This window comes from Glandiceps talaboti, chromosome 17 (assembly GCF_964340395.1).
Source record: "Glandiceps talaboti chromosome 17, keGlaTala1.1, whole genome shotgun sequence".
Taxonomy (NCBI): domain Eukaryota; kingdom Metazoa; phylum Hemichordata; class Enteropneusta; family Spengelidae; genus Glandiceps; species Glandiceps talaboti.
In genome coordinates this window covers 11,804,242-11,827,297 of record NC_135565.1, presented here as the reverse complement: position 1 = coordinate 11,827,297, position 23,056 = coordinate 11,804,242, and the positions used below count along the sequence as shown (strand labels likewise).

The 23,056-nt window shown below is 36.2% G+C and overlaps 2 protein-coding genes across 3 annotated transcripts in view; one reads left to right on the top strand and one right to left on the bottom strand.

Annotated features, from left to right (window-relative positions):
* The first annotated feature begins 18,872 nt into the window (after nucleotides 1–18,872).
* Nucleotides 18,873–23,056, top strand: part of LOC144447990 (rhombotin-2-like) — an 11,099-nt gene continuing 6,915 nt past the window's right edge. Inside the window, exons 1-2 of the mRNA XM_078138130.1 lie at nucleotides 18,873–18,960; nucleotides 20,457–20,672. Of these exons, the coding sequence (XP_077994256.1) occupies nucleotides 18,941–18,960; nucleotides 20,457–20,672 (236 nt within the window). The 5' untranslated portion in view covers nucleotides 18,873–18,940. The remainder of the gene's footprint in view (nucleotides 18,961–20,456; nucleotides 20,673–23,056) is intronic.
* Nucleotides 21,248–23,056, bottom strand: part of LOC144447989 (putative defense protein 3) — a 6,462-nt gene continuing 4,653 nt past the window's right edge. For both annotated transcript variants that reach the window (XM_078138128.1, XM_078138129.1), the window contains exon 4: nucleotides 21,248–22,550. In XM_078138128.1, coding sequence (XP_077994254.1) covers nucleotides 22,468–22,550 — 83 coding nt within the window. In that variant the 3' untranslated portion in view covers nucleotides 21,248–22,467. The remainder of the gene's footprint in view (nucleotides 22,551–23,056) is intronic.

The window sequence follows — 23,056 nt, the reverse complement described above, 5'->3', positions numbered from 1 at the left end:
GCTTAAATTTATAATAAGTAGAACAACAAAAACGTCGGTATAATATGTGTTGAAAATTACTGCTACAGCAGGAACATATTTCATATGTTATCATCACAACTCTCACCCACTACAGGTGACCGTCACATTGAACGATACTAACGACAACACACCTGTCTTTGGTCGTTCCCTGTATTCTCTAATGGCCATGGAGGGTACTTACAGTGACGTAACTTCAGAGGTCATAGGTCAGGTTGTTGCCAGTGACAATGACGACGGAAGTAATGGGGGAATCTCCTATAGTATTATTGAAGGAAATGAAGGTGAGAGAATTAGAAGTAGAATAATTGCTATTTGTAGTGATTAGTCGATCGGGCGGTTAATAAAAGAAACAATTTGAGATAAGTGTGTGTCTGTGTACATGCTTGTATAAATACTTTCAATTCACGATCATATACTATTTGCTGTCTGAGTATCATCGAATTGGCCATTAAAATCAGGTTACCACGTGATTTATTAAATATTTCGATATTCTTTCGTCCGGAGGAAATAAATATTTGGTGACATCATTTGTCTGATCTGACGACAGACATCATTTTTAGTCATGGGTTTTTTGAAATGGTTACGGATTGTTTAAAATTAAGCGCGCTCAAACTTTGAATTAATAAAGAAATTGTAGAGGGGAATTGGTTTACTGAGAAAACATACATGTGTTCGATATGTTTTCAACAGGGTCCGTGTTCAAGATTGGTGAACAAACTGGAGTTTTGGAAGTAATCGGAGACATGGATAGGGAAGGCAAAGACACGTATACACTACGTGTGCAGGTAAATATTGTTAATTGTTTATTGTATATACACCAGTTATCTGAGTGGCTTCTCTCCTACTATTACAACAGATTACAGACAAGTCACCTATGGAGGTCGTTCATTCGCCAGACTATGGAACTCTTTGCCACTTGACATTCAACATGCCTGCAGCCTTGCATAATTTATTTGTTCATCAAAGCCTATGATGTGTTGAAGCCATTTAGTACTATACTGAACAGAACGTTGCTCTGGAAATCGGCATTATAGAAATTTGATTGATTGATTGATTGATTGATTGATTGATTGACATTTTTGTGAAATGTATATACTTGTCCAAAATAAATTGGACATGTGATTTGTTGTTATTTGTAGGTAAATACATATTTATTCATTCATTGATCCATTCAATCATTCGCTCGTTCATTTATTTATTTATTTATTCATTCATTCATTCATTCATTCATGTATTCATTCATTCATTCATTCATTCGTTTATTTATTTATGTATTCATTCATTCGTTCGTTCGTTCGTTCGTTCGTTACTTAATTCTTTCGTCCGTCCGTTCATTCCTTCCTTCCCCCTTCTTTCTTTCCTTCTTTCCTTCCTTCCTTCCTTCATTCATTCCTTCATTCCTTCCTTCATTCATTCATTCATTCATTCATTCATTCATTCATTCATTCATTCATTTATTCAATTAAATATGCTCTGCCATGCAATCTGAAACTCAGTGTCCACTAATATGTGATGATGTAAATGTATAGATCTAGAGATATTTTAAATGCTTATTTAACAGTGTGATCATGGTAGTGGGAATTAAGCGACATGTCTTGTAATTTCTGGTAACATGGACGATAAGCATACCACAGAATGACTGCAATACGATATGAGTAAAGCAGAAGCTAATCTCATTTACATCCATAACTGTCAAAGATAGACACGTAACGAACTTTCTATCACCGTAATCCACAGGCGCAAGACAATGGAATAACACCACTTAATTCTTCAGCCGTGGTTTTTGTAACCGTTTTGGACATTAATGATAATGTACCGATTTTTACCAGTTCCAATTACTCCGGACTAGTAGATGAAAACACCATAGATGCCGTTGTCATAGTAACAGTCCTTGCTTATGACTCTGATCTTGGAGAAAATGGAACGATCTCTTACTCCATAGAAAGTGGAAGTGGTGGAAACTTCCAAATCAATGGTAAGACATACTTATATATCAAAATCCAACAAATAAGAAACACCAGTGAAATGGTGTAATTGTTGTATACAAGTATCTTATACGAGAACATGATGTTTGTGTTTTTCCTATAATCATAAAGTCAGCTTTGTCTTTGTGAGTTCGTAATCTACACATTTAGCAATAAGAAATCTACAACGTACAGGATGTTGATGCATATATGTATGTATGTATGTATGTATGTATGTATGTATGTATGTATGTATGTATGTATGTATGTATGTATGAAACGTCGGATTTGACATATTTATACGGACTGATTTATAAGTTCCATATGCATTTCTATGTATGTATGTATGTATGTATGTATGTGATGTGTGTGTGTGTGTGTGTATGTATGTATGTACGTTCGTATTTCACTCGTAAACACAACAACCCACCCACCCCGAGTATGGCTTTAAAATTTTCTACAGTTGTATGATGTTAATGTGTTCGTGACGGTCATGTTTTATATATTATTTTGTTTTCAGAATATACTGGGGAAATTACACCAAGTATTAATGCTGATATTGACTACGAAACTAAGACTAACTATACATTAACAATTATTGCTAGAGATAACGGCAATCCATCATTCAGTACAACTACGACAGTTTTAATTAATGTCGTTGACGTGAATGACAATAGTCCGTACTTTATTGGTGAACCATACGAGGTGGATATCCCAGCTGACACCGCGGTCAATGTCACGGTCATCCGAGTTATTGCAGAAGATCTTGACACGGGCTATAATGCTGATATCCAATATGAAATAATAGGTAAATATATAACGTGATCTATATTAGTTTTTTTGTTCTTCAAAAAAAACATAATTGCTTTTAATTTGAAATGAAAAGTGTGTGAAAATGGGTCAAGCAAGATAACATGGTTACACGCAATCTCACAGCACGTTATACAGCACAAGACAACACGACACAGCACAGTTCAGTCTGGTGGAGGGGGTTAACGGGGATGTGTCGCCCACATGTATTACTTTTTCACGAACAATTCCTGGATTCGGTATTTACGATGAACGTTTTTCTGTGAGACGTATAAAGAACCAGGTTCTGTAAATTTTTGTCATGTCATGTTTTGAATTGTTTTGAACTGTTTTTTGACACATAGAGGATTACCTCACTATTTAGTGAGAACTTGTGATTTATTGCGCCATTGTTATAATTATGGTTTGCTACAGACGTTTGCGTAGTTGAGATGACCGTAAAGTTTCCAATGAATTTTGGCGCATAGCTGTACAGGAAAATTAATGTAGACTTGGATTTTGAGCACCACACAACCAATGAAGTAGGAGAATGTTTTGTGGCATATATAGAGCGACCAGGGTATAAGTACTGTATTTTCTTTTCGGACGCGTTCGATTTGGCTTCAGAATGGTATAGTGAACTTTATCATTCTGAGAGTACTCGCTTGCCATATTGTTCCCTAAACCTTTAATAATGGCATATCTTTACTACATTACAGATGGTAATAAGGATCAATTCTTTGACATAGACAAAGACACCGGGGAGATTCAAATCAACAAACCATTGTGGACTGCTTCTAAACTAAATAAACTGACTGTGAGGGCGTCTGACCTTGGAGATGACCCTTTAAGTGCAATTACGGATGTAAGTACAACAATATAAGGAATATTATGACCCTATATACTATCAAAGGGAATCTAAGAAATAACCCATTGAAGGCCGGTCACATAGGTTTCAAATCTCAGAATGTCCCTGACCCAGCTTAGGTTAGGACAGGTTTTGCTATAACGGTGGTGATTCGTCAAAAGCCAGGGCGTCACGTACACTCGCACAAGAAACCCAGGTTCATGACAAATTCAGATAGATTGGAGGCGATTTCTAAAAAGTGAGAACGGCGATAGGAAACACCAAACTGATCCATATGCTAAAAAGGGAGTGTGTAAAAATGGCCATATTGATAAGAACCATATTTACTTTCTATGTTATGACAAAAATAATTAATTCAATAACGCTGTGATATCCTTTGCTAGTATCTAAATATTAAAAGGCAAATGTCATTAACCATTATCAGTAGAATTCTCCTCTATAACCATTTTTATTGTGTTCTGTTTATCAAACACTTTGTTTTCCAAGTTCTACCAGTTTATATATATTTACCCTGACTTAATTATATATATTTACTTTACATGGTAAACTTATGTTATGGCATGCCGGCAACGTTACGGTCAACATAAACGTGCTGGATTTCTGTTATTATTGATGAAATGGTGGTCTTATTTTACACAATTAGGTTCAACTATCCGTGAAGGACCTGAACCTGTATTCACCAGAATTTTATCCTCAAAATTACACCTCCGGAGTCTACGAGAATGTACCTGATGGGACGACGGTTGCTATGGTAACAGCCACGGATTTAGATGCAGAGAATAGCACTGATGGGTCGGGGGATGTTTACTATTACATCACCCCAGGCGATAATAGTGGTAAGTTAGTTTGGTATATGAAAGGCGTGTGTTAACGGTTTATTAAAGACAATCAAGTGAGAGGAAAACACAAATTGACACAAGAACTGCCCTTAAATTTACGTTCATGTCGTGATACAAGAACTAATTGTTACAACACAAGGACTGTTATCTTGAAAAATATTTTTCAACAAAAAAACAACAACCCACTCTTGGCACTACTCAAGTAGTCCTCATAGGGGCTTTCAAAGGGAATAAAACACACACTGTGATTAGTGATAATAGTCAACAGGTTAAAATAGCTAAAGTGGGTATCTAAGAATTTACAATAGTATTGTATTAAATGTCTTGAGTAAAAGACAGGGGAAACATATATACAGGTGTAAAAAAAAAGTAGGCAGGAGAAAGAAACGAAATTCAAAGAAAATGCGAAAATTACAACGATAATTCCCCTCCTACCTAGCCTCTACAAATGGTATACTTTCACTTGGGTGATATTTTATTGAGGTCATCACAGTAACGTTATACAATGTTCATTTTTCATCCTGATGTTAGGTTACTTCATCATAGACTCACAGACGGGTGTTATTACGACAAATCGATCTCTGGACAGAGAAAGTATAGATGGGGTAGAGTTGATTGTAGTTGCCTGTGATGGTGGTATACCCCAAAGAAATGACACCACATCCGTTCAAGTTGTCGTATTAGATGTTAATGACAATCCGCCGAATTTTTTACCGGATGAAATTAAAGTTTCAATACCACACGTAAGTAATACTTTCATGCTACAGTACAACGTCACCAAATCATCACCACGCCACTAATATTACCGCCACTGTTATCACGACCTACATCATCATAATTGCAACTACGTATACCACCACCATCCCCATCACCACATCAGTATTATCCCCACCACCAGCCACATTATTTTCACAAGACCACCATCACCACATTACCACCACCATAAACATCACCACCAGTAACATAATCACTAACAGCAACCACCCCCACTGACCAAAACCACTACTGTGTTACCACTATCACCATAAGCACGACCTACAATATGACACCAGCACAAAAATACCAAACACTACCAACTGTAGCAGGTTACTGTTGTCTAGTCTGCTCTTCTTTCTACCAGTTATTACATTAATGCCAAAACACTGCATGTTCTGTATTATCCAGGACGCTCTGGAGGGGACCCTTGTAGCTGTTATGAATGTTGTAGATTTAGACCTCGAAGGACAGCTTATCTTCTCGTTGACGCCAAGTCCACTAGACATACAGTACACATTTTCAATTAATTCAGTAACTGGAGAAATCGCAACACATCGTATCTTTGATATTGGTGAAGCTGACCAAACCTATTTGGTAGGTACTATATCCAAGCGCTTGGGGCGCTAAAGTTCGATGTGTCTCGTGACTCGATCGACCGTTGTTCTGTGTGCCAGCACAAAATATTTTTAAAATGTAATACTAAAGGCTCATCTAAATGAATAGTAGAAACCGACTCTCTTTTATGACTACGGGTATTTGGATCCCAAGATATGCACTTAAAAAGACCATAGATGTATGATTATTTTGAAGGCCTTGACAATGAAATCGTAACTTTTTCAAATATTACAGTTAACCATTTGATATAGAAATAGCATAAAGTGTTATCACCACCTTGTCATTATTTTATGTAATGTGTATTTATACTATTATAAAAACATAATCTATATTGAGACGCCGATTATAGTTTGTCAATTCCTTTAAACTAGCTTCTTTACTTATGACTAATTATGGCACACACTAACATATACGCCCCACTGGCACGACTGAGCATGTGAGTATGTTAGTTGAAAACCGTGGATGAAATCAACGCTGACTTCTTCCAACGTATGTACAGGACCCATACAGAGTTATAAAAATACTAGCATTTTTCGAATGTCTATTTTATCACATTTAAATGTTATTTAAAAGATATCTTATACAATTCTCGACGACTGGTGATAGACTAACCAAAGCCATGTACGTTGATATATACTCGGGGTCACGCCTCTAATTATACCATAGAAATATATTATAACAATATATCTTAATATAGACAGTGTGCAATTTCAATAATCTGGATCTTGAATCTGATTAACATGTTTTTGGAAATTTATCCTTATAGATCACAGTGGAAGCATTTGATGGTATATATAGTGATTATGGACATGTTAATGTTGAAGTTTTCTATAATGATCCAAACATCAATAGTCCTGCATTCACATCGGGTAAGATTTTCTTTTCCTACACAAATCAACATATAGTACTATAACAGTCAATGTGAACGTTAGTAGACAAAATGCAAGAAACGAGAAAACATTGTCATCGACTTTTTTATGTTCTTTAGTTGCAATATCTCAAACACAGTTTTAATTTAGTCAAACGTGAGATTTAGAGGGGGCGGCCACTCAAGGAAATATTGGCATGTTTTGAAAACTATTGTATTGGTTCTATCTGGGGAATGATTTCATGAGTTTACATCACATGCTTGCGATTTCAGAGAAATGTCAAATTGTACTTGTGCCCCATTTGGGGATTTTTGCTGTGGTTCACTTAACCTCATGGCAGTAAGCAGAAATGCATATGTAATATGTGAACAATGAATATTCATGATGTTTAACTGATGCTAATTAGGAGTCATGAATATTCATTGTGCCTTCTTTCGTCCTGAATGTTTGTTTGCAATCTAGACCTTTACTCAACCAATGTTGCTGAAGACTTGCCAGTGGGATCGAATATAACCGGTCTGAACATTGAAGCCTATGATGAGGATGAAGGTGACGACGGTATTGTGACATTCCGACTTGAATATAAAGGAAACGAAAGGGTATGTTGATGACAAAAATACCTTGTAAGAACTGATTGCGCGAATTGTTGTATAATACCCACACCTGTATGGATCTTCCAAATGTTGATCAGACAATGTAATTTGTAAAAGTACCACAATAATCCATAAAATCGGCCTTCTAAAAGTTGCCTGTATCATAATATGGCCCGTGAGCTTACACAGTTATTGACACGGAAGTGTCGTTTTGGGTCAACAAGAGGTTCCGGGGTTACCAACCTCGCTTTCAGTTTTAAAGCCTTCGCTTCCTGTTAGGTGTGTCTGGCGCTTTATGATGCAATTCACACTGTGAAGTATCCCAGTGTCAAAGAATGTATTATGAAAGATAAATTTAATGTTTAGCATTTCCTGAGGAAGTTAGCATTTCCATTTTCCAGTAAAGTAACTGTTATGCTCTTGTTGTCGCCATGACAGGGTATATTTGTGATTGATGATGTCACGGCAGTGCTAAGCACAATGTATCCCCTCGATTCTCGTCTTGTGGCACCTCAATACAATCTAACCGTTGTTGCAACTGATATGGGACGGCAACCAAAGTCGAGGTAAGCTGTATAAACAATTTTCAGATGGAGGAATAAAGATTAGAATTGTAGTGGAATATTTCAAAGCATGCATATTTATGATTTTTACCAACTTAAATATTTCATATCATTCAGACAAGGTATTCAATTATATAAAAATACGTGAATTAAAGGGTTTACATATTGGTTTAATTACAAACGTGTTCGTTTGTGTACATATTGTAAGTTAGATTTAACTGCAATGCCCTTAAGACGAATATCCATCAAAGGCAAAGAAGCTGGACATGCTTATACGATTTTTGTACCATTTAAAATGTTGTTACAAATTTCAACAACAAGTATGTAATGATAGACTAAGTATGTTATCGAGACCATAAAATGGTATATCACGTGCTCCTAATTATACATATGAGAGAAAGGTAAGACGACATGCATATTACATTATGACATGGGGTAGACAATTATTTAACGGTCTATAAGAAAACTACTTGTTTTAGCTAATTAACTTGAACAAAATGTGTTTCCAATATCCCGACTGATCCTAGTTTAAGCCACCGACGCTAAACGTGATTTTGTCTTCTTGACAGTCGTGTACGTCTGTCTTATTTCCCAAGTCAATCACAGAAGGGGGTACTCTGACCGACATTTTGTTTGTTTTCGGCCAAATAAATATAATTTAATAAAATAAAACAAAATGAAATTTGTTATTAGGCCAAATATTTCTAAATATTAAAAAACATAATTTAGCTATACATATACATAAAATCTCTAACAAATCACCCATTGTACCATCAAGTGTTCTAACTATGCCAAGAGATGATTAATGAGGGCATGCTTTAACATCAACATTATAGAATAATTTACTCAGGCTTATATGTAAGTATTTCCCCAATGAAAAATGTTTATAAACTCAACTTGTGCCACCTTTATAAGGTTTCAATGATTAAAAATGACAGAAACATATGAATATAGTTAATATAGTTGGTGGAATGTATCATAAAAGCATATTTGTATTTCAGTGAAGTGTCCGTAATCATATTTGTTGACATGGTTACTGATGAACCACCAACACAACAAGAGTGTTTGGAAGAGACAGGTAAGTCGAAACATAACTGTATACAATATACAGTCACATGACTTATTTAGTAAAACATATAAAGCACTTTGTTTATATAACAGTCTTTTCCTAGTCCTTTGTTCTTGCAACAAACTCAAAGAGGTATTCACATAATGATTTGAACAGAACAAAACTTATCCATGTTGTACTGAGATGACCAACAGACGTTATGTTAATAGTATTACATTTAACTTTTGTTCCACACACAACTTGTAAAATTTTACCTGCAATTTTCAACTGCAGTCTTTATCAGCAGATTGACCCACTATTCAGTACACGTGACCTTATGGACACGTGAACCCAATAAGGGGGCATAGGTGCCTGGAAGTGTGTATCGCTCTCCGTCTCTGTTCAATGGTGGTATAAGTGCCCGGATGTAAATAGCTTCCTTCACTGTGAAGTGAACAAGTGTGTGTGAAGAACATACCTTGATTATATTCATTGTGACACAAACAAACAACATTTGTGATAGACTGAAGTGTGCAGTCGAAAATTTCAGTCACAATTTTCAAATTGTGATTGGAACAAAAGTTAAAGTTAATACAACTATGGTTTACCAATACAGATGAATTTCCATTTGAGAAAGTAACAGATTGGTGATTTTCTTGAAACCAAGGTGGTTGACAAACACATTTCTAGAACTTGTAGAAGGACTTTAAAAGGACAAAGAATACATTTTCAAACTTATATTGAATGGTTTAAGTTACGTTGATTTCCAAACAAAGTCGTCCCCCGAGGCATATTCTTCTTTCGTCGATAGGAAAATTTGATGATGATGATGATGATGATGATGATGATGATGATGATGGGGATGATGATGATGATGATGATGATGATGATGATGATAATGATGATGATGATGATGATAGGATGGAGTGATCATAGACAATTGAAATCTCCTCCCAACTTTAATTTGTGTCTACTTTCAACAGACTGTGGCACACTTCTTGCTGTCGCTGTTACCATGGCAACGGTATCTGTAATTCTGTCAGTTTGTTTGGTTGTTTCCATTGTTTGCTGTGTAGTCAAGTAAGTAACCTTTATCTGATCCTGTTCCCATAATAATGTTTACCCTTTGTTTGTTTGTTTGTTTGTTTCTTTGTTTGTTGGTTTGCTTGCGCGCGATTGTTTGTAAGTGTCATCTTGACTATAAGCAAGGTATGTTGATGGAGAGATAGATGTCACCATACCTTTACTTGCCACATTTATAATTTATTACATGTGTATAATATATATACATTTATGTATTTTCTTTTTCCTGTTGTATTTTTATATGGGCATAGAGCCTGGTCCAAACAATAAATGAAAGTAAAAATAAATAAATAAATATATATATATATATATATATATATATATATATATATATATATATATTGGTGTATTGATTGATGTTGTATGTGATTATGTATGACTCGGCGGGTTCAACAACATAGTTGCATCTACAATCTGAGCAAAAATCACGATAATTCCCCCCTTCAAGCTACAGATCAGGTAACGTTTTCACATTAATGCTCTACTAATCATAGCTTTGCTATAATTCTATTTTCACCTTACAGATCTCGAAGAATTTCAAAGGTAAGTGTCAGCAATGATATACCAATTATTTTTTTCACTCTCAGATTTTCAGTTTTTTTTTTTAGATTTGGAAGGCATACAATATGGAAAGCCTTCTTGGAGATCCTGACTGATGCATCGTGGGTGAAATGATGGTAAAACCGAATCAATCACTGATGCAAAAACTCTTGGCACTTTTTTGTTACCACAAATAATCTAGTCATGGTTACTCTTACCATTGTAGGCGGGTTATTCTATCGATTGTCACAGAGTATGTATTGCCACAGCTACCAGTAATACCACAGTCATTTGCATCTGAGCATGCTCAGTCAAGATTGCAATATCTATATTTCCGCCGCTTATTTAAGAAATCAATACATTTGTCTAAACCACCAATAATGTGCAGATACACAGACATATTGTAGATAATATTCTGATAAAATATTATCTCCTGTCATTTGGTAAAATTATGACATTCGAAATATTATTTTGACATACCTCATACAGGGATTGCCTTCTGTACAACCCCCACCACTGCCACCTCGTTCGCTGACAGCTTCTAATGAAAAGTTACTTGGTGGAGTAGGTCGTAAAGGATATGGCACCGGCAATGGTAGTCAAGCATCAGACGCGAACAATTTCTTGTAAGTACATTGGACATCTAGTGATACATGCCAAGAGAGTCTATATAGTTATCAGAATAGCAACATTTTTTCCAAGTAGGTTTTGACGGGCCACTAGAAAGACTCTGGTCAAAACTGTAATACTTTCCCTAAAATAAGTATATTTATTATTTTCTTATATTAGTAAGGTATAGCAATACCCAAATGTTTGCAAGCTATGTTCATTCCAAATATTCGGCCAATCATGACGCTGTAGCCTATATGTATACCGTACTTACACAAAATGACGTCATACCTAGTAGTTACCATAATCTCCTCGCCTTGATTCATTAGTGCATTCTGTACTGTAACATATCCGAAAGCAAACACTGAGTGATAGACTGTGTTTGTTTAATAATAATGTACGTCTTTCCATTCTAATTCTGTTGTCTTGGTTCTTCTGTCGACAGACCCGCCAATCGGGAATCGATCAAAGAATTGGAAGACTTCTTAGAAGTAGATAATGTATCCTTTGTTGTAGAAGGTTCCGAGACTGGAGGTAAGACACGATAATATAGACCTGGATACTGGTACATAACACTCGGTATTTTCAGTTGAGGTTTTATTGTATATGACATCAGACATTATTAAAGTTTTTAAAAAATGGGGTAACTGCCCGGTCTATTTACTCAGAGTCACCACTCCAGGGTGGTCGAAGATAGTCAGTCGTTTGGGCTATGGAGACTAACCGTTAGCATTCTGATTGGTTTATAAAGTTTCACACTGACCGTTCTTTAAACGACAGCTTCTATATTTCTCTGTTTTCTAATTACTATGCCTAATCACACATAACTCAGCGAATACCACAACAGACATCAAAAAACGTCACGTGAACAAAAATCTCCCATTTACTATTTAACAATTTGTTTTCAATATATTGCTTGAGATGTGTTAAAAGAGATTTTACACCATCCTCCCGTCACCGTTAATTTAGAATAATTTGATTAAGAAGAACCACTTTGGTCTTGCAATTAGATCTTTTTTGGCACACGATTTGGTCTTCCGTTCACTCCCGAGCAGTTCATTTTCGACACATGCTGATGAATTCACGTATCAAAGTAATATATCTGATGCCTTTTTATCGTTACTGCCTGTTCAATTTCATATTATATTTTATCTGGTGCTATTTTACTGATAGATGGTGAACCGTACGAGTATAAAGATATAGCAACGTTTTTTGGGGACCAAGACCAAAAGCAGCAGTATTTGACGATGCGAACACCTGGTACTGCCTCTGATATAACGCATCAGTATATAACAATGAGAACATCTGGTTAGTATAATGTAATAAGTCAGCTGGTTGTGTTTAGGATTAAGGGTTAGATCAATATTTCAAAGTAGGATAAAAAAATAAATTAATATTCTTACACTTGAGCCTCAGACCCACCTCCTAACTAAATTGGCGAAAACTGAAAATTTCAAATCAATATGTAGTGCTATGAATCTAAAGCCAGTATGTAGAGTAAAAATATTTCTCATGCTGACACTCTGTACTTTAATGTAATGCCTATGTATGCTACCATAGCAACAAATCTTTAATTTCTGAATTTGACATTTTTTGAAGAAATATTTGTACTTAGCTACAGGGGCACAAAACATCCATTAAAGTAGAATCGATTTTGCAGCATGAGAACTAAAATGGCTCAAACACCTCCCCCACCCCTAAGTAAAAGAATTTAGATTTTTATCCTACACTGAACTATTGATCTAGCCCCTTAGTCAATTTTACTTTCCTCCATCCTTGTTGACTGAAAGTCTAACAGGCCATTAAATTGCATCAGAATGATATCTTCATAAACATTTTAATGTAACAATTTTCCACATCCATTTGTTCAATATTTGTGTGGCTGATGGTACACCTGTCCGTCAATCTGTTTTTCCCTCCCTCGGCCATCTAGATCTATCACTTTATTGGACAGTGTAAATGCTATCTGTCTCCTCTGTTTGTTTGTTTGTTTGTTTGTTTGTTTGTTTGTTTGTTTGTCTGCCTGGCAGTCAGTTTGACGGAGTTTGTCCCCTGTATTCCTTTCGGCGTTATATATCTGTTTTCGAGCTTTTAACAGTCTGTCATGTTTGTTTGTATGTTTGTTTTTGGATCTGTTTTTATTTTCTCTTTAAAGGACTTTGTGTGCTTTAATGCATAGTAAAATGATAGCATAATTTGTGAGACATCATTTACTTAATTCTTTAAAAACCACCTAGGAGTAAAAGTTAAAATTTTTGGACATAAACTCTAAATGTCCCTCTGGGTATTCAAACAAATCAGAAATAAAAATTGTAGTAATTTATTATATTTATTTTGTACCTGCAACTATTGTAAAAATAGACATTGTCTAAACAACAGCCCTGGGGGCTTGTCCGTGTGAGGGCGCTAACGTGAGAAATACGATATTTAAACAACTGCACATCTTACAGTGCACATGGTTATTGATAAAACGATCAGGATTATACTGTGTTGTGTATGATATTATAATTTTTGTTACTTTCAATGCATCACAATTATCGAACTCAAATTCACATCACTCGGTCAGTGTGCGTTTGTAAGAAGGACGCTGCTCACTTCCGTCTGTGTGTCCCACGTCACTTCCTCTCACTCTTGGTGGATGCGCCACCATGGCTGGAGTTGACAGGCCGACAGGCACACACATGCTAAATATGAACTTTTAATCTGATAATTCCAATGCATCGTTATATACAGGTAACAATAATAACAACGAAAGTGCCACTGGGGAGACCAGGGAAAGAGAGAGATATTCAGGAACTTCTAATTTGAGTTATATTGACATCGAAGACGATCATGGAAGATCGTCAGCTGTGACGTCAGAAAGGGATGACCAGACAAGGGTCTTCATGAAGGACGAAACAATGGACATAGTGCTACCCCTACCACCAGCTGATTGGATTGACAACGATAGTGATGCAGATGGTTATCTTGTTCCTAGCACCATTGGTCCTCAACAAACTAGCAACCAATCAGCATTTGCTGAACATGACCAGGTGTATTAGAAGTAATTTTTAAAATGCTAATTATTTTTCAATGGCAGCATTTGATTTTTTTCCCGAGTAAACCGTATATGTCATAAATTGTATAATGCTTACTTCCAAATATGTTTGGATTCTAGAGTTTGTTGCATTCCTTAGTTAATATGTTTATTGTAGTGGATTACATTGAATTGTTAGTGTTATCACATATGTTTGGTCAATACCTGATATTTGTGAGGAGTGTTAAGTATTTTGAATAACAACATTTTTGTTATTTTGATATGGGGACGACTTTTTAGCCATTTAACAATTCAAACTGAGCATGCTCGTTTGAAAGGAATTTTGGGATTATTTGTAGTGATGTCATACTGTCAAGTTTATCTGGGCTTTCCTCGTCTAATATTGTGTACTTTACTCTTGTTTTGAATATTTTAAAAGTGAAATAAAGTAAACATGTTAAGGGGGCAAGAACAATATTTCAATGTAGGATTTAAAAAAAAATTCTTTTACAGGGGTGGGGAATGAGCCACATTAGTTCTCATCCTCTAAAATGAATTTTACTTTTAATGGAACCTGTTTTGTACCCCTAAATACACATTTCTAAAACATGCCATCAAATTGAGAAATTGAAGTATTTTCAACATATAAATGCATGGCACCAAAATAAAGTACATTTAAAGTGTCAATAAAAGACATATTGTTTCCTCACTACATAATTATATATTTGCTTTATATTCATAGCACTTCATATTAAAACACAGATTTGACATTAATTTGTTGTCTGAAACAATTTTTAAAATTTTGCCCAATATAGTTAGAAGGGGAATGGGCGCGGGGGGGGGGGGGGGTCTGAGGCTTAAGTATAAGAATATATATAGCTTTTTATCCTACATTGAACTATTGATCTCGCCCCCACATAAATACCTTCATCGATTTTGAATCAGTTCTGTCATTATTGATTCCCTTCCAAACACAAAATGGTCACAATATGCCAGAAAAAATTGGTTTGCCTTTCCCTCTGTTATTTATTTAGTCGGTTATCTAATTGATATCCCTTTCTAGTGCTGTACAAATGATATTATGCACGTTCAGATTAAAATTCCGTGAAATGCACATAGTATAGAAACTTTTCTCGCACCACGTGCACTGTGCATCAGTAGTACACCACCAACGGCCAGTGACTACTAATTATGGAATGAAATGGCGTTTGAAAAACAACAACCAAACACACACCCCCCCCAAAAAAAAAGAAGAAGAAGAAACACACACACACTCACACACACATACATACATATATATATATATATATATATATATATATATATATATATATATATATATATATATATATATATATATATATATATATATATATATATATACGAGGATAGGCATCACCGAATTACTTAAAACTTCATCTTGCTATATTTAATGCAACGTGTTGAGCTCCAGTCTCCTCGTTGTCCGATGACCACAAATTTCACAACAAAACAAAGAGACGATGTAAACCATGATGTCTCGAATGTAACCAATACTACACTACTCGTACTGTTAGTTAGGTTACTGATGGGGTAATACCGAGACCCAGGAAGTGCAACAGTATTCAATGGAGTGGGAAAGTTATGGGGGGGGGGGGGTTAAACGCGGGAGGGGAGATTATAGCTGATGAAAACACGTGATACAATTTATGATTTCCCTTTGAGACACGAGCAAATTTTAGAAGTTCATCAAACTCACAAAGAAGCATGCGCAGATCTCGTTCTGCAAGGCCAAGAAAACAATGCTTCGTACATGTTGCTCAGGGGTACAATGAGAGTGGCGCTGAGATACTGATAGAGGGCCGGGTGTGGTGATTGGCTTACTTTCCGTGAACACGTTTTTTTTTTACTTTTTGACTAAAAATAATCGTTTGGTTCCGGTTACCCAACCCCTCCTAGTGTTTCACTGCCGACCCTTACCATTTTTACGTATTCGAAAAAAAAAACTAAAATAAAATCGCGAAAATTATGAAGTCTCGCGAGAAATAGTGTATGCGGAAAACTGACATCAACTTAAAATAGGATTATACCCAGAGGGAAAAAAAGCACAGGACTCATAATGAATGAAATGTATCGTTTGATATGATTTAAAACGTTCACGGTGTACATGGCAAGCAGACGTATACTTAAGTTAAAGTCCTTTACACACACAGTTAAAATATGATTTTCCGACCGTCACAGTGTACTGCACTGGTTTTGAAAAAAATGGACCCCCCAAAAAGCTCTGGTGCGCATGTTCTCGGGTGACGCACAGGCTCTGTTCGAGAAACGAAACACTTTCTTTTCCATGGCTAATTATTAAGCACTGTTGTTGTAATCGTGTCTACATGTACTATATCCTTGTGAAACTAATGCTGGAGTGAAAATGTCATCCGGTTATTACAAGTCATGGTCGTTATGACGAGAAATGACAGGAAATCACGCTCGAACTGCCTACATGTAGAAAAATGTAGAAAAATGTCCTCGACTCGAGGTTATTAAACAGTATAGTTTTGAATTCGGGCATACCCTTTCGATTAGAGCTAAATTGTTCACTTTAAACTCAGCATTGGATTTGACAACGATTATTCACTTTTATCGCTTGTTTGCTACTCTGATCCTGACGGCTTTTATGATTGTTTTTTTCAATTGATACATTCTGTCCTCGATCGTAATAAGAATAGATAAAAATAGTCGATATGTTACGTTGGGATTAACCTTTCATTCAGCGACTCAAACGATAATAATTGGATTAGAAATTATTATATGTTCTAGATCAATTGCCATGAGTTACCACGCGTACTACCCTCCACAATGATTATTAAATCCACGGATACCATAGCAACATGCACGCAGCTAGCAGAAATCGTAACTCAGTCTGTACATAATAACACCTAATACTCGATTTCCTACAACTGTGTACGTGACATCCTTGAAGCTGCAGTGTTGTCTTGAACTGCTGAATGGAGAGGGGGGGGGGGTCAGTGTACGACAAGTTGCTAAAATACAGTAAGCAGTCACTGCTGTGTAATAGTGACGTTAAAGTGTTTACTTTAATAGTACAATACGGGTAGTTCGCACATATTGTGAGATTGCCTTCATAGACGAATTTGTTGGTTCATACATTTTTTATGCAGTAAATGAAGATGTAACAATGTGTTAGATAGATAGATAGATAGATAGATAGATAGATAGATAGATAGATAGATAGATAGATAGATAGATAGATAGATAGATAGATAGATAGATAGATACCTGTACATGTACACACAAATACAGACTGCGGTCAGAATTTATACGGCAGGGGTATCTAGAGAGAAATTTGGGGTGTCATGCCTACATGTCCTTATTTTCAAAAAAGTGCTCATCGTGCCAGAGGAAGACACCCTCCCACTAGTTATCGTGAGGGATGCTGTTTCTGCTCAAAATTAAGATTAAAAGAGAAAACCGCCTGGGGCTGGCGAATATCTCCAAGTTCAGGTTACAGCCCAATATGAGAACCTGTTTGCAAAGTCCACGTCTGTTTCCTTATTAATAAAGATGTCTCTTATTGTTATGTATGGACGCAGAAGTCGATCAGTGCCACTGTTATTATAGTAATGTTGTATTATGTCATGCATACAATTGTACATCTCTCGAATGCGGGCGGGAGAGGGGGGGGGGGGTTAGTGTATAATTACACATATTAAAATAGGCACCTGACAGGCACCTGTCATCAGCAAGGAATGCAGGAGATAGGCGCCTATCGTTAGCATGCCGTGCTGCTAGCAGACACAAATTTTACGATTTCAATAGCATACACAGTGCATACATACATACATACATACATACATACATACATACATACATACATACATACATACACACACACACACACACACACACACATACATACATACATACATACATACATACATACATACATACATACATACATACATACATAAATCTTCATGAACCTGGCGAGGCCAGATGTCATAACAAATATACACGAACTACGTTTAAATTGGCATAGAATAAGTGTATGCGTTTTAGCTTTATTGCACCGATGGAAGTAGTAGCGTGATGCGTGAGTTCCCCTGGTGGGGCCATGTGTATGATACATGTATGTGGGTATCGTCTTTCCGTCCTTTGTGAAGATGCGGGTCGACTCGTATATGTACTTCCGATTCTGGTACATGAATGTCAAAAAGGTCATTTCAGCTTTAGTGTAACTCACACAAGTGCCAGTGCATGCAGTAGCCGTTCTGTACATCCACTGTTGGGTTTAAAATTGATGTATTTTTTATAGTATTTTTTGTATGTTGTGATTCTCACTTGTAGCCTCTGTTGGATAGGTGGTACACGGACAAATGGTACGCTTAATGAAATATATCGGTATTGTTTATTTAGTTAATGGCCACAAGCAATGCATAAAATACTCCAGGTCAAATTTATGATATAGTCGTGCAAAAAAAGCGGATGCGAGGTCCGAAACTGATCGCGTCCTTTTACATGGTTTGCATTTACGTATCGTATGACAACGCTTGGTTGTAAATTGATAAATGTTACTGCTAATGGGGCCTTGAGTGAACACTTCCGCGTCCTCTTTACGTAGTCGTGACTCGAAGCCATGGTTTCATTAACTGCCACGTGACTTGTCCGTCTATATAACAAGTAACTTCAGACACACCAAGTTTGAGGGCTCATTCATAGACAACACAAAACTTTATGTAGAGGACGTTAGCACTACAGCAGAATTCGTCTACAATGTCATCATTTACTCAGGGGTAAGCTGCAAAGTACAATTTGTTCGTAGTTCTATGCAGTATGCATATTATTCTAACGACGAGCTTGTCTTTAGAAATTTTGAGCATGGTTAGAAACATTTTGGGATGAGTGAGGGACGAGTGTTCAAACAATAGGCCAATGTAAAGTAGTGATAACCCAGTACTCCGTCGTCTGCAAGTAGTATTTGTAAAAATTATGAAAACGCCATAATGTTGTATAGCTCTGGTTCAAATATGTATTTGTTGGTGTTACATGTGCATTTCACCACCGAAACGGACTGTTGCTATGGAGACGGTGGTTCTAGCTACTCGCAGTTGTACACTTCCCGTTTTGACTACATCTTGTGTGTTGGTCATATTTAGGACGTTTTGCTTCGTTTTGTTTCCGAAGCGAAACTTTGACAATGTGAGAACTAATGTTAATTGATTGAGAGAATAAACAAATGTTGAATGCAGGATTCCGAGTAATATTATTTGAAATGAAACACACGAGCCTATAAGGGGATGGGGGGCCCGGTGACTATGTGTGGCGTCACGGTGACACAAGGCAGGTGCGTTATTAGTATTTCTATCTTGACGGCAATGGTGTACACTTCGTCAAATAGAGACATGGCCCTTTCAACAGTATTTCGGCATGTTCATTCTCTCAAACCAGAGCGGTTACGCGTATTTCTTCCGCGACACCTGACCTTGGACGGTGCCGGTGCAAAAAAAAGTTAAATTTAATATTAAAACCCCTAACACTTTTAAAAAACAACTTTTGTTTTGACGGTGCAAAATTATAAAGCGATAAATTCGCCGTTGATATACTAAATTTTGCACTCGTATTCTCGTATTTTACTTTTGACAAGACGATTAATATATATATATATATATATATATATATATATATATATATATATATATATATATATATATATATATATATATATATATATATATGATACTGACAATGTTAATATTGTTCAAAACTGTTCACAAATAGTCTTTAACTTCACCTAATACAACGGGAGAGTCTGTTTATTCACGGTCTGATTGTTTATAGATATATTGTATTCCCCATCACACAGTCTTGTGACAGTTTCATTACACTAAACTTGGAACGCGCGTGCAGATATTGAAGAAGTTGGGTACCCTTTTTAATTGAACTTTGACTCAGGTTGCTACTCTAGTTGTTCCTTATGCACTAGTCCAACATCAGTAAACACCATGACGTCATCATGAGCATGGGATGTCCCTAATGAATTGGGAATGAAAGTGTTCACTCTCAAATGTGACGTTACATTTTGTATATTAAAGTGGAAATAACGGCCTATAGCTATTTGTAGCTATTTGTTGTTATTCATGTAAAAATTACTTCGCATTACTCTCATATGTATAAGACTTCATTAGTTGATATACACAAACTTTATAGATCATGCTCTTAGCACACAATATCGTAGACCCACTCACATTTGCCTGTTGGAGATACGGTTACATATTCAATTATTTACCAGGGAAACTGTGGATGAGGTCTTGCATATTCACCCCTCGAAATTGGAATGTGATGGGTGCCATGCCAATATTAAGGAGCGATATTTTCTGAAAGCCCTGGATACATTTTGGCACGAAGATTGTTTGTCTTGTGATCTCTGTCAGTGTCGTCTGGGAGAGGTTGGTTGCAGAGTGTACTACAAACACGGCAGGAAGTTATGCAAACGAGATTATCTGAGGTGAGTAGTGAGATTTGTTACCATGACTCGCATTCATGCACACAATACCGGAAGTTTGTTAGTGAAACTTGGTGGGTGTATGGTGAAGATAAGAGACCCCGTGCAGCTTTCAGAGCTCTCTCTCACCAGTGTCTATGTTTATATAGACAATGTAGGGAAGGGGCTTCTAAAACTTCCGCATTTGCCATTTCCTTAAATTTAATTACTTTAGCCATTGATGGTATTTTGGATAGTGTGACATTGTTTCGCTTCCCGTTATGTTTGCGACAAAGGAGAAGTTTAGTTACATGTTAGTGTAAAACGCGTAAGCATGACAAACTCAACATTTGCAGACTAACACTTAAGAATCATAACCAAAATTTCATCCTCAGAAGTTTGAGAGGGGAAGTTCGATACCAAAAATCACTCATCTACAAAACAGACAGGCAGACAAACAGGCATATGACATTGAACCCACACCTGTAGTTCGGTGGAGAATGTTTCCAAGCAACGTCAAGTAGTGATTAATTCCAATGCCGTTCACATACACTTGTTACATTATATTCAGTACCCAATACAAATTTTAATGGCTTATTTTTAATGAGATCAATAAAACAATAATTTCTGTACACGTCTATCTTTTCACCAACAAACCATGGATTTGTAGTCCTAATTTGCATCTCGCTAATATTTCGTATACAGTTTTCGTTCATATTAATGAAGAGAGCGACTGGATTAGACTGTAAGATGCTCAAAAAGAGCTCCTGAAATTTTATTTTATCTCTTACTAACGGCTGGGTGGATATATAAACTATGAATGTCACATGTATTGATGTAATATAACAATCCGAATGCAAGCTACCCGCCGTGTACATCGCGTGCCAAGTGAGTAGACCTAGTCAACCCGGCTCAGCGATATAATCCGACCTCGTCTTGACTTTATCGAACGCGTTTACATATACTTACAGCAAAGTTACACATACAAAGTTCTAGTTCTAACTCTATTTCATGAACTAAAATAGTATTTAGAGGTATAAGTACAAAGACGTCAGGAGGACTATTCCCAGTCCCGACAACTGAATACCAAGATACTGAACGATGAAATTCTGGCAAATTTACGTTTCCGAATTCCATATAACATTTGCCATATAATTATATACATATTCAAAAAAATAACATTGTACAAAATGCCTTGAAATGGACGCTTTTCGTTAATTATTCAAAAAGAAAAGATTCCACTTATCGACAAACCTTCCCTATTTGTAGAAGTAATGAATAACAAAGATGCTTTTAAATGCATCTGCGCATGTTAGACTGAGTATATATGTCTGCTGGTTACTGGTTTCTTACAAAAAGCAAAAGTCCCTATAAACTGTTACATTCACAACCGAAGATAAATATTGCTCAGGCTAAATGTAAAATGTGTGTTTCCGATAACCCGCCCGACCCTAGTTTAAGCCTCCGATCCTAAAACTTTTCTTCCCATGCCAAATAGATAAAATGGTAACAATTTATTTCCGTGTACAACTTCATGCCACAACTGTGATAGTTTAGATCTTTTTAGACCATAACAGTACAGTCTGCATAATCGTGTTTGTCTAATTAACTATGATTGTCTTTCAATTATTTCTTTTACACCAAACCATTTATTACAAAATATTGCGATCGATCAGTATCTTATCCTATCTTGGGGTCGAAGTAATTTTTTAAAAAAAATTAAAAGTAAATAAAATACATTTCCGAACTACCTACCCTATTATCTGAAGTCATGGTATCGGAAAACAAAGATTTATTTTTATGTGGCCTAATATGAAAATTAACAGTAACGTAAGAAAACTGTAGTGGCAATTAGTAGTAGATAGCTGGCAGATTGTGAAATCCTAGATCCTGCACTAACACCTGTAAAATACAAAGAAAAACATTTTATTATATATTTAATTCATAGAGTACAACAATGTTCGACCAACTGTATCTCTTAGCTTGTCTCAAGCTGAGCTGAAACTACCTACTAGCAGCAAGTTTCTCTATTGATCACAGAGTAATCCTTCATTCCCTGATGTTTCATTGTAAACAAATTGTTGATAAGACCAAGGCTGGCTAGTCACTATATGACAATCATACACTCACTCACTTCACTCAGACGGTAAACAAACAACTCCAACATTTGATGCTAAATTAGCAACTAGAAGACAATACAACTTTACAACTTTGTTTATTATATCAGATTAGATATCCCACAGTGTCCCTATCCTGAAGACTCTACTTAAACATCCACTAGTTAAATGTACACTAATTAAACATCAGGGAATAAATGATTACACTGCGAACAATAGAGAAACGCCCTGGTTGTAGTACAGCTTGAGACAGATGCAGACTAAGAGAAATACTTGGTCGAACATTGTTGT